The sequence below is a fragment of the Oncorhynchus tshawytscha genome, linkage group LG18 (assembly GCF_018296145.1).
Source record: "Oncorhynchus tshawytscha isolate Ot180627B linkage group LG18, Otsh_v2.0, whole genome shotgun sequence".
Classification (NCBI taxonomy): Eukaryota; Metazoa; Chordata; class Actinopteri; order Salmoniformes; family Salmonidae; genus Oncorhynchus; species Oncorhynchus tshawytscha.
Window position 1 is genome coordinate 26,916,451 of NC_056446.1, and position 13,106 is coordinate 26,929,556.

Sequence of the window (13,106 nt, forward strand, 5' to 3'; positions counted from 1 at the left end):
CGGGAGCATGCATGCTGACTTCGGTCGCCAGTTGTACGGTGTTTCCTCCAACACATTCGTGCTTCTGGGTTAAGCGAGCAGTGTGGCTTTGTTGGGTCGTGTTTCAGAGATGCGTGGCTCTTGACCTTCGCCTCTCCCGAGTCCGTACGGGAGTTGCAGCGATGGGACAAGACTGTAACTACCAATTGGATACCATGAAAAGGGGCAAAAAGTGTTAAATAAATAAAGAGCATATTTTACTTGTTTACAGAGTCTCATGGGGAAGAAGAGGATGACGAAGCGGAGGATGAGGATGATGGAGATGAGGCAGAGGAGGTAGGAGAGGAGAATGACAGACCGTACAACCTGAGGCAGCGCAAGACTGTACAGAGATACGAGGCGCCACCTATCGGTAAAGAAAAAAAATATATATTTTGTGTTTTTTTGTTGTTGCAAGCCCTAAGGAACGGTTTTCCGTCCCCAGATTTGTCAATGAGCGTGGCTTTTAGTCAAGGAGATGGCTTAATCTGGGTCTGGGAAACTGGCCCACTAAGTTGCCTGAAGCTTTCCTTTTCTTGCATAAAACCATTTCTTGGTAGTCTTTGTTTTTTACCTCTTGAGTGCTGTTGCTTTTAACATCTTCTGTGTCTATGATTGCATCCCAGAGCCCGTCAACAGAAAACAAACCACTCCCTCCCTGTTTGACACCCACAGATCTCCAGCTAGGAGAAGCCATATACGGTTGGTCTTGTACCCAGCATGAACAATTATTTATTAGAAAACCCTGCTTACCTACATTGACATGGTGTAATATGGAGTGATTTCTTATATATTTCTCCTCTCGTTTGGTCCAGAGTGAAGAAGCATGCCATCCACAGTAGCGACACCACGTCGTCGTCTGACGAGGAGAGATTTGAGAGGAGGAAAAGCAAGAGCATGACCCGGGCCAGGAACAGGTGAATACCTCTCCTCCTCTTTCTCTGTCACTCACCTGGTGAATTTTGATATTAGATAGAATTCATAAGTGGCTTTTCACTAGTTCACAGCACTTTCCATTCACCACCCATACTGTATGTACATAGGGTGGGGATACATAGGGCAGTGGCGGTCATGAAATTCTGTCAGCTGGTCATTGTCATGCAAAAGACTGCTGGCCTCGCGGTAATTGACATAAACATGTATAGCATAACCAGGCCTCCACACATACAAGCTGCTGATGTCCATCATCAAAATAAGCCTAAATCAATGTAATATATATCATCACTACAAATCCATTATTTATTTAGATGGGTCTAAAGAAACATGATAAGAAGAAAATGTATTTCAGAAGAACAGAATGAGTTGGCCTACTGTATGTTATCTGGCTATTCTCCATGCCATAGGCTGTAGGCTTGGATATGCTTAAGTCCCGTGTCATAATTGTATATATCATTTTATAGTAAGAAGAACAACTTTAGTTGTGAATGATGCAAACCGTAGAATCTCTTAATTCAAAACATATATGGGCTGCATGGAGCGACTATAGGCTATTGATGATTTGAGAAAGAAGCCGAAAAAGCTTGTTCTGTTCCTTGCTTCAGGCTACACAGCTGTGCTCTCATCAACTGATTTTCACCCATCAGACTATTCTCAATTTAATCTTGTCTTCACTAATATGTCAAATTTGGTTTTGATTTAGAATGTGCCACTATGAAATGGACAGGGGAGGGGAAAAAGACATGTCATTGCTCTCACTGCCCGACAGGTGATATTCCTGTTTGAGGAGCATGCTCTCACTGCCCGACAGGGGATATTCCTGTTTGAGGAGCATGCTCTCACTGCCCGACAGGGGATATTCCTGTTTGAGGAGCATGCTCTCACTGCCCGACAGGGGATATTCCTGTTTGAGGAGCATGCTCTCACTGCCCGACAGGGGATATTCCTGTTTGAGGAGCATGCTCTCACTGCCCGACAGGGGATATTCCTGTTTGAGGAGCATGCTCTCACTGCCCGACAGGGGATATTCCTGTTTGAGGAGCATGCTCTCACTGCCCGACATCGATATTAACATGTTTTTGCAACAAAACACATTTCACTAAACTGTTGACAGCCTGTCTGCGCGCTCTAGAAAGGAATAAAGGAGAGCGAGGAGGAGATGGAAACACGTGGTGATGAGATATTCTGTATAGCTAATGTGTTACTCAATTAATTATGAAAATAGAAAACAAATGCCTATTACTAGGCTATTCAAAATCAAATATAAATTCACTATTTGTTGGCTAACTGTAAGCCGCCCTACACCGTCAATGAACCAACAGCATCACCTAGCCCTAGGACTATACGTTCTCTCCGAGACTCATGGATAGACATTTTGGAGCATCCAGTATGTATAATATTCCAGTCCACACTGAAAGGCTAGAGCCATTATGTTTCAAAGACATCTTAAATCAGTTTAGTTTTATGTTCTTCTGCCATGCATAATATGTGGTAGGCTATGTACTGTATTAGAGGTCGACCGATTACGATTTTTCAACGCCGATACCGATTATTGGAGGACCAAAAAAGTCGATACCGATTAATCTGCCAATTATTATAATTTTTTTAAAATAAGGACAATTACAACAATACTGAATGAACACTTATTTTAACTTAATATAATACATCATTAAAATTTTACTGATTGGCCAATTTAGCCTCAAGTAAATAATGAAACATGTTCAATTTGGTTTAAATAATGCAAAAACAAAGTGTTGGAGAAGAAAGTAAAAGTGCAATGTAAGAAAGCGTTTCAGTTCCTTGCTCAGAACATGAGAACATATGAAAGCTGATGGTTCCTTTTAACACGATTCTTCAATATTCCCAGGTAAGATGTTTTAGGTTGTAGTTATTATAGGAATTATAGGACTATTTCTCTCTATACGATTGGTATTTCATATACCTTTGGCTTTAGTATTGCCAGTGAAACAGTATAGCTTCCGTCCCTCTAGTTAGCGCGCGCTAACTAGCTAGCCATTTCACTTCGGTTACACCAGCCTCATCTCGGGAGTTGATAGGCTTGAAGTCATAAACAGCGCAATGAAGAGCACAGCGACAGCACAACGAAGAGCTGCTGGCAAAACGCACGAAAGTGCTGTTGGAATGAATGTTTACGTGCCTGCTTCTGCCTACCACCGCTCAGTCAGATACTTGTATGCTTGTATGCTCAGTCAGATTATATGCAACGCAGGACACGCTAGATAATATCTAGTAATATCATCAACCATGTGTAGTTAACTAGTGATTATGATTGATTGTTTTTTATAAGACAGGTTTAATGTTAGCTAGCAACTTACCTTGGCTTACTGCATTCGCGTAACAGGCAGTCTCCTTGTGGAGTGCAACGAGATAGAGACAGGTCGTTATTGCGTTGGACTAGTTAACTGTAAGGTTGCAAGAATGGATCCCCCGAGTCGACAAGGTGAAACTCTGTCGTTCTGCCCCTGAACAAGGCAGTTAACCCACTGTTCCTAGGCCGTCTTATCTTTCCCAAACTTGAAACTCGATCGCAGCCAATGTATCCCAATTAGGCTCTACACTGGTTATTAAGTGCTTAATTTTTAAGAAGTTATTTGGCCACTTCAGGGGGGGCAGGTAGCCTAGTGGTTAAAGTGTTGGATGAGTAACAGAAAGGTTGCTGGATTGTATCCCCGAGCTGACAAGGTAAAAATCTGTCAAGGCAGTTAACCCACTGGGAAAAATACATATCTATGCACTTAAATAATGAAGGGAGGACGCATTTCCCGTGGTTCCATTTTCATGCCAGCCAGCTAGGCTTATACTCCTGTTGTAAAGCGAAGTAATGTGCTTAATATTAGGTATATAGATATAGTAGGCATAGCCTATAGAAATGTTGTGCAACATGATCTCATGGGCTCTCATGAAGTGTTTGATTAGATTTTCTATTACATTTGCATTGATGTCAGAGTGATTAGAGGGACAATAGAGTGCTGAGTACCAGGGAGTTAGCAAGTTTGGTAGACTACTAATGACCAGCAGCAGCAGCATCTGAGCCTGGAGAAGCCTAATTGCCATGACTGCCATCATGACCCGTGACCGCCGGTGTGGCGGTAATACGACCACTCTAACACCCCTAGTGATACACAGCAGCCGTTATGCACCAGAAAGCTCACGGCAATAATATATTTATAATATAGGCAATTTAGCAGACACTTTTATCCAAAGTGACTTAGTCATGCGTGCATACATTTTACCTATGTACGGTCCCGGGGATTGAACCCACTATCCTGTCATTCCAAGTGCCATGCTCAACGAACTGAGCTACAAAGGACCACAGCACATCGACCTACCTTTACCGGTCTATCAGTGTTGAGCTGCAGATATATCAGTGCTAACACTTGTTATTTGTAAAGGTGTCTGCCTATGAACTTGCGAGCAGAGGACCTGGCCAGTGGGGTGCTGAGGGACAGGGCCAAGGTGGGAGCTAGCCTCGCTGATGTGGACCCCATGAATCTGGACACCTCAGTGAAGTTTGACAGCGTGGGAGGGCTGTCCAACCACATCCAGTCCCTGAAAGAGATGGTGGTCTTCCCTCTCCTCTACCCAGAGGTTTTCGAGAGATTCAAGATTCAGCCACCAAGGTAAAGGGCAAAGCCACCTGGAATCTTGCATTATTCATGTTCAGACATATCAAGCATGTATCCTGTTTGCCATTTCTAACTGTTATTTACTTTGAACAAGCCAGGTGAGGGGAAAAATTGAATGGTCACAATGTGTAGTTCCTCAATCAATAAAAGTGAGACTTGTTATTTACCTCTCTCACTCTTTCTGCCCCCCGTAAAGAGGGTGTCTGTTCTACGGCCCACCAGGTACAGGAAAGACCCTAGTAGCACGGGCTTTGGCCAACGAGTGTAGTCAAGGTGACAAGAAAGTGTCTTTCTTCATGAGGAAGGGAGCTGACTGCCTCAGCAAGTGGGTCGGTGAATCAGAACGACAGCTACGCCTGCTCTTTGACCAGGTGAGCTTGAGCCAAGGCTTATCAGTTTGACATCATCAGGGACTGTATTTCATTAATTACCTGTGTGTTTCTATTGTGCTTACCAAAACACTGTCTGTTTAGGCTAGCTGATGCACCTCTAGTCCAGAGTAGAGGTCTTCAGTTGGACCTGTTCTGAAATGGGCCTAGGGCTTTCCCACCCGGTCCCGATATGCATAAATTAACAAAACAATATATAGAGACGCCTTCTGAACGGATCCGAAGACAACTAGACCCGTTCCATAAAGACCTGGTTGGATCCAGACTCTATGAAAGTGAAGAAAGCAGCAGAAAAGTCATTTTTTAATTCTACTTTATTAACCAGAGCTGCTAAAGTATGAGATGAGGGAGAGAGGAGCAGCTTTAGCAGGCGGGGAGAGGCTGTACTGTGAGCGAGTGACTGCAACCAACCAAGCTGACTCGCGCAATAGCAGACTAATAACTGCCACAGTTAGGTTATTTAGAATCCAATATGGTTACGTAGTACCTGTCTTGACTGCATCAAACTGGGAGAAGCTAGCTAAAGTTAGCTAGCTAGGCTAACTGAGGCTTGCAGTGCTTTCACTTTCTCATCCTACAGTTACAAATAACTGAACTCTTCGGAGAAGATTTTCCACTAGATATTGCAACGTTGCTGTGGGGACTTGCTTCCATTCAGCCACGAGCGTTAGTGAGGTTGGGCACTGATGTTGGGCGATTAGACCTGGCTCGCAGTCGGTGTTCCAATTCATCCCAAAGGTGTTAGATTGGGTTGAGGTCAGGGCTCTGTGCAGGTCAGTCATCTTCTTCCACACCGATCTCAACATCTTTGCAGGCCAGTCATCATCTTCCACACCGATCTCGACAAACAATTTCTTTATGGACCTTGCTTTGTGCACAGGGGCATTTATTTGTATTTTTTAATATATATATTTTTTTACCCTTCATTTATACAGGTTTTTCTCATTAAGAACATCTCTTTTCCAAGAAAGACCTGGTCAAATAGCAGCAGGGGGAACAACGTTTCAGACAAAACAACCTACATACATTAACACAACATTAAACAAAATTATAGACACACATACAGTACAACAATTACATATTATGTAAAGAAAACATGAAAGTCTTGACTAAAACAGCTGTCCTAAAGACAATAACTCTTATATAATATCTATACATCGATCAAGTGTTTAAACTCTACCAACGAAACTAGATCATCGAATTAGGTTGAAACAGGAAAGGACCTTCCCCAAACTGTTGCCGCAAAATTGGAAGCACATGAAAAAGCACCCGAACCATGAAAAAAAGCCCCAGACCACTATTCTTCCTCCACGAAACCTTACAGTTGGCGCCGCACTATGCATTGGGGGAGGTAGCGTCCTCCTGGCATCTGCCAAACCTAGATTAGTACGTCGGACTGCCAGAGGGCGAAGCGTGATTCATCACTCCAGAGAACGTGTTTCCGTTTCAGAGTCCAATGGCGGTGAGCTTTACACCACTCCAGCTGACGCTTGGCATTGCGTATGGTGATCTTAGGCTTGTGTGCAGCTGCTTGGCCATGAAAACCCATTTCATGAAGCTTCGGACTAACAGTTATTGTGCTGACATTGCTTTGGGGCTATTTTGGAACTCTGTAGTGAGTGTTGCAACTGAGGACAGACGATTCTGTGAGCTTGTGTGGCATACCACTTCGCGGCTGAGCCATTGTTGCTCCTAGATGTTTCCACTTCACAATAACAGCACTTAAAGATGACTGGGGCAGCTCTAGCAGGGCGGAAATTTGATGAACAGACTTGTTGGAAAGGTGGCATCCTATGACGGTGCCATGTTCAAAGTAACTGAGCTCTTCAGTAAGGCCATTCTATGGCCAATGTTTTGTCTATGGAGATTGCATGGCTGTGTGCTCAATTTGTATACACCTGTCAGCAGCGGGTGTGGCTGATGTAGCCAAATCCACTAATTTGAAGGGGTGTCTTCATACTTTTGTATATAAAATGTATCGCCTTTTGCAACACACGTAGCGAGGCTCTGACTGTAGCCTATTTGTCTTTGATTGGCCATCAACAACTTTCTCTACTGCAGTAGTCTTGTTCTGATCTGTACAGGCTCTTCCGGAACAGTCAGTTAAAACTACACTTACCCGTGACAATCCATATCAGATCCGACCCAGACCGTCACATTATTTAGAATTCTGAATCCGGACCTGCTGGGTTCTGGGTCTTGGAGATTCTGGTACAGGTGGATCCGTGAAGACCTCTAGTCCAGTGTGTTGTTACTTTGTGAGAGGAGTTAGACTTTCGTGATCATTGTATTAAGGTTGTGTGTTCCTCTCTCTTCTAGGCGTACCTGATGAGGCCTTCCATAATCTTCTTTGATGAGATAGACGGGCTGGCCCCAGTGCGCTCCAGCAGACAGGACCAGATACACAGGTACTATTTGACGCCGGAGTAGCAGTTTGGTTTAGATATCTCCATTTGATGATGGTCTCTGATAATCAATAATGAAATTGAGTGATCAGTTTTTACTATGGTTTGACCATAATCTCTCTCTTTCCTCTCTCCCTCATTATCCCTCTTTCCTCGCCTCCTCCAGCTCCATAGTGTCCACTCTGCTGGCGTTGATGGATGGTCTGGACAGCCGAGGGGAAATCGTGGTGATCGGTGCTACCAATAGACTGGACTCCATAGACCCTGCTCTACGGAGGCCTGGACGCTTTGACAGGGAGTTCCTCTTCAACCTGCCTGACAAGAAGGTGTGGGAGTGGCGTAGTTAACAATTTTAACACCTGCCAATATGAATCATGTATAGGATTATGGCACAATGAATACACTATGTTGGTGATGTGTTGATACTGTAATCCCAATCAGTTAAAGTATGTCTATGGATGGCATAGTATGTTTTTTTGGAGTTTTATCCTTGTTAAGATAGTGCCATGCTTGTTTGTGTGTGTGTTCCAGCTGCTGCTCTGTGTGTGTGTACTCCACACATTAGTCCCAGTTTAGTGTGACTGTGTGCCAGTCCCAGCCCAGCGCTGCATAGCAATCAGTCGACCTCAGCAGAGACACACGCACTAGGGTTGGGCGATATTACGGCAATGATTGTCGACATCGTGATGTGATAGACGATGGTTTAGCCTACTTGAACTTGGCTGGTGCCCTGCAGTAAAGAACAGAGTCTCGCAGGGCAGCACACAAGTGACATTAAGTAATTGATTTTCCTATTACCATTTGCTATAGCCTATTTCAATAAATATGTGATGCAGAACATGAGAGGAATGTAGGCCAGACAGAGTGGAGAATTCCACCAAAGCAGTGTAAAATGTTGATCTGTCAGATGGATGGGGATTAGGCCATAGGTTAAACCTATTGAAAAACTAGGTAAGGTGTGTCCTTATAAATATATATGGGCTGTCTTACCGTAGTGACATCCTTGGCTGGATAGAGGCAAGGTAAAATAAATATATATATTTATATTTATTTTACCTTGCCTATATTCCCTTCTCTCTCTCCTTTCCATAGACTATGACTGAAGGCTACACTTAATTTTATGTATGGCTTTCTCCTGGTTGAACAATGAATGTAACGGAGTTCCATCTCAGTTATTTGAAGCCTAAAACTATAAGGAACCAGGAGACTAATAATGAGAGAAATCAAATAATATCAATTTCCTATAGAAACATCTAATGACAAGTTTAATCTTAAGGAAGATGTGATCTTGTGGGTAGGGAAAATCCCTCCATGCTAAAAACCAGATGGCTAATAACCCATGCTCATTCCTCCTTCTGGCCTCATACTAACTTTACGACAAGTTTAAGTTACGAACTGTAGTTTATTTGGCAAATATTCTAGCCTACGAAGGTGTTGTCCTGAAATTGTGGATTACAATAATTAAATTCTATACAGCCTAGTCATAGGCTGTTCTCAATCACAGCTTTACAATAGGTAGAACAAACAGTATTATTTATTTTTCTGTTATTTTGAGGCAAATAAAGCAATTTATTATCCAGTTGTGAAGACTGTCGGCTGCTTCTATCCAGCCAAGGATGTCACTACAGTAAGACAGCCCATTCTTCTCTGCTCCATCACAGCGCGCCACACACACACTCTAACCTGCTCCATGCTGAAGCTCCTCCACCAGAAAGGACTATTAGAAAAGTATTGGCCTGCACTTACCCTCTGCCCAGGCTTTCAACAACAGTATCTTTGGTCATGATTCGTCCAGTTGCATTCGATTACCCACTATAGCCCATCTGTTGTTTTAGTAATCCAAAAAATGGGTTGGCCAATAGGGGGCGATAACATCACAATGTTTTATGGTTACACATATGTCAACATTTTGTACACACACACACAGAGGGAGACAGCTGGCAGAGAGACCAAAAACCCACTGTGGTGTGAGCAGGGTGGTTTTTGTTATTTATTAAATGTTTCTTTATCCCTGTACATCCCTCTCCTTCTTCCGGTCTTTGTCTTTTTCTCTCTGTTCCTAGGCCCGAAGGCAAATCCTTGAGATCCACACTCGGGACTGGAACCCCAGACTGGCTGAGCAGTTTGTGGACGAGCTGGCTGAGAAATGTGTCGGTAAGAGATTGACTTATGTTAGGTTTTATTAATGTTTGTAACCTTTACGAACTCTACCGTTCAAAAGTTTGGTGTCACTTATACATTTCCTTGTTTTCCATGAAAACTTACATGAAATGAGTTGCAAAATTAATACGAAATATAGTCAAGATGTTGACAAGGTTGTTCTTAGTTGTCCTTCAAACTTTGCTTTCGTCAAAGAATCCTACAGTTGCAGCAATATCAGCATTACAGACCTTTGGCATTCTAGTTGTCAATTTTTTCAGGTAATCTGAAGAGATTTCACCCCATGCTTCCTGAAGCACCTCCCACAAGTTGGATTGGCTTGATGGGCACTTCTTACGTACCATACGGTCAAGCTGCTCCCACAACAGCTCAATGGGGTGATAGCCTTCCTTCTTCAAGATCCCTTTTACCCTGTACAAATCTCCCACTTTACCACCACCAAAGCAACCCCAGACATTGCCTCCACCATGCTTGACAGACGGCATCAAGCAGTCCTCCTGAATCTTCTTGTTTTTTTTCTGTCTCACGAATGTTCTTCTTTGTGATCCGAAAACCTCAAACTTAGATTAGTCTGTCCATAACTTTTTCCGATATTCCTCTGTCCAGTGTCTGTGTTCTTTTGCCCATTTTAATCTTTTATTTTTATTGGCCAGCCTGAGATATGGCTTTTTCTTTGCAACTCTGCCTAGAAGGCCTACATACCGTGGTCACCACTTCACAGTTGCTGTTGAGACTGGTGTTTTGCGGGTACTATTTAATGAAGCTGCCATTTGAGGACTTGTGAGCCATCTGTTTCTCAAACTAGACACTCTAATGTACTTAATGTACTCTAATGTCCTCTTGCTCAGTTGTGCACCGGGGCCTCCCACTCTTTCTATTCTGGTTAGTGCCAGTTTGTGTTCTTCTGTGACGGGAGTAGTACACAGCGTTGTACGAGATCTTCAGTTTCTTGGGCATTTCTCGCATGGAATCGCCTTAATTTCTCAGAACAAGAATAGACTGACAAGTTTCAGAAGAAAGGTCTTTGTTTCTGGCCATTTTGAGCCTGTAATCGAACCCACAAATGCTGATGCTCCAGATTTAAAGAAGGCCAGTTTTATTGCTTCTTTAATCAGAACAACAGTTTTCAGCTGTGCTAACATAATTACAAAAGGGTTTACTAATGATCAAATAGCCTTTTAAAATGATAAACTTGGATTAGAGCTAACACAACATGCCATTGGAACAGGAGTGATTGTTGCTGATAAAAGCCCTCTATGTAGATATTCCATGAAAAATCAGCCGTTTCCAGCTACAATAGTCATTAATAACATTAACAATGACTACACTGTATTTCTGATCAATTTGATGTTATTTTAATGGACACACAATTTGCTTTTCTTTCAAAAACATGGACATTTCTAAGTGACCTCAAACTTTTGAACGGTAGTGTAGATGTTTAGTTTACTTCCTTTTCGGTTCTTTCATTGACTCCACTCCCTTGCTCCAGGTTACTGCGGTGCCGACATCAAAGCACTTTGCACAGAGACGGCCCTGGCGGCGCTGCGGCGGCGCTACCCCCAGATCTACGGCAGCAGTGTTAAGCTGCAGCTGGATGTCAGGTATCCATGGAGAGGAGGAAACTGAAAGTCCATATTAATGGACTGGAATCCATTGTCTTGTCTGCATGGGGCCAATCCTAACTTCCACTTAAGTTTAATTTCCATGTAGTCTCCCATTGACATCAAAGCATGGTTAATACACAATTTTAATAAAGTGGAAGTTAGAATTCTCCCCTAAATCTGTATGATCTGCTGACACTGAATATCCATTCTGGATCAAGTATTAATTTATTGATCTATCTGTCTCTATCAGTACCATCGTGCTGGGGCCTGGGGACTTCAGCCGCGCCTTGCGGACCATCGTCCCAGCCTCCCAGAGAGCCCAGGCCCCTCCAGGCCGAGCCCTGTCCCCAAACATACGCCCCCTACTGGCCAACACACTGGACACAGTGCTGGAGGTCCTGCTCCGAGTTTTCCCCCATGCAGAATCACAGCACGGGGAGAGTAGAGGAGGTACGGGTTCGTTCTTTCTACCCGTCTGGGGATTGCTCTTTCTGTCAGTCTCTCCTTTTGCTCCCTATTCTGCTCTCCTCCCCCCACTTTCTCTTGTTCTCTCTCACCCCCACTTTCTCTTGTTCTCTCCCCCACTTTCTCTTGCTCTCCTCACCCCCACTTTCTCTTGCTCTCTCTCACCCCCACTTTCTTCTTCTCTCACCCCCACTTTCTCTTGCTCTCCTCCCCCCCACTTTCTCTTGCTCTCTCTCACCCCATATCTACTGGGAGTTGTACTATCTCTCATGCTTCTTTTAATAACTTCCATTTACCACTCCACCGTCCTTCCTAATAAACCATGATGTCTCTACTAATAAGACCAGAGCTTTCTCTAGTTTCCCCCCTTGCTGTAGCTGTAGCAATTTCTGCTCAATGGGCTGTTAATATAGAAGTTATTTTAAATTGGAAGGACTTAAACATTTTTGTGGAAATTTTATAAAACACATCTGGCTTTTTTTTTTACCTGTGGGATCGTGTGAGACCAGCTACCTGGACAGCTGATGAAACTGGGTTTGCACAACCAAAGAATTTCTGCACAAACTGTGAGAAATGGTCTCATGGAAGCTCATCTGCGTGCTTGCTGTCCTCACCAGGGTCTCGACCTGACTGCATCTCGGGGTCGTAACTGACTTCAGTGGCCGAATACTTATCTTTGATGGCCACTGGCACGCTGGAGAAGTGTGCTCTTCACAGCGGAATCCCAGTTTCCACTGTACCTGGCAGCTGGCAGACAGCGTGTATGGTGTTGTGTGGGCGAGCGGTTTGCTGATGTCCATGTTGTGAACAGAGTGCCCCATGGTGGGGTTATGGTATGGGCAGGCATAAGCTAAGGACAACGAACGCAATTGCATTTTATTGTTGGCAATTTGAATGCACAGAGATCCTGAGGCCCATTTGTCGTGACATTCATCCGCCTCCATCGCATCACGTTTCAGCATAATAATGCACGGCATGTTGTAAGGATCTGTACATAATTCCTGGAAGTGGAAAATGTCCCAGTTCTTCCATGGCCTGCATACTCACCAGACATGTCACCCATTGAGCAGGTTTGGGATGCTCTGGATCGACATGTACGTCAACGTGTTCCAGTTCCCGACAATATCCTGCAACTTCACACAGCCATTGACGAGGAGTGGGACAACATTCCGCAGGCCTCAATCTACAGCCTGATCAACTCAATGCGAAGGAGTTTTCACATCTGGGTTTTCAGTTTTATTTCTAGGTGGCACACAGTTTGTTTGACAGTATTTCTTCCTGACCTTCCTTCCTACTAGACATTGACAATCTGCTAGAGGAGGAGTTCAGTGAAGAGGAGACGGATGGAGCAGCTCCCTCCATCTACCACCTCCAGCCTGGATCCCCTAAGATGCACACACACCCCTCTACGGCACACACACCCTTCCTACACTTCACCACGTGAGTCTGACTACAGAAAACACCTCCACCCCTAGCCACACA

At 43.9% G+C, this 13,106-nt stretch overlaps 1 protein-coding gene across 4 annotated transcripts in view; it reads left to right on the plus strand.

Annotated features, from left to right (window-relative positions):
• Nucleotides 1-13,106, plus strand: part of atad2b (ATPase family AAA domain containing 2B) — a 143,916-nt gene that overhangs the window by 13,467 nt on the left and 117,343 nt on the right. For all 4 annotated transcript variants that reach the window (XM_042300885.1, XM_042300886.1, XM_024378357.2 and 1 more), the window contains exons 7-17: nt 251-391; nt 645-720; nt 834-935; nt 4,368-4,595; nt 4,798-4,972; nt 7,310-7,398; nt 7,562-7,721; nt 9,459-9,549; nt 11,045-11,156; nt 11,410-11,609; nt 12,923-13,064. In XM_042300885.1, coding sequence (XP_042156819.1) covers nt 251-391; nt 645-720; nt 834-935; nt 4,368-4,595; nt 4,798-4,972; nt 7,310-7,398; nt 7,562-7,721; nt 9,459-9,549; nt 11,045-11,156; nt 11,410-11,609; nt 12,923-13,064 — 1,516 coding nt within the window. The remainder of the gene's footprint in view (nt 1-250; nt 392-644; nt 721-833; nt 936-4,367; nt 4,596-4,797; nt 4,973-7,309; nt 7,399-7,561; nt 7,722-9,458; nt 9,550-11,044; nt 11,157-11,409; nt 11,610-12,922; nt 13,065-13,106) is intronic.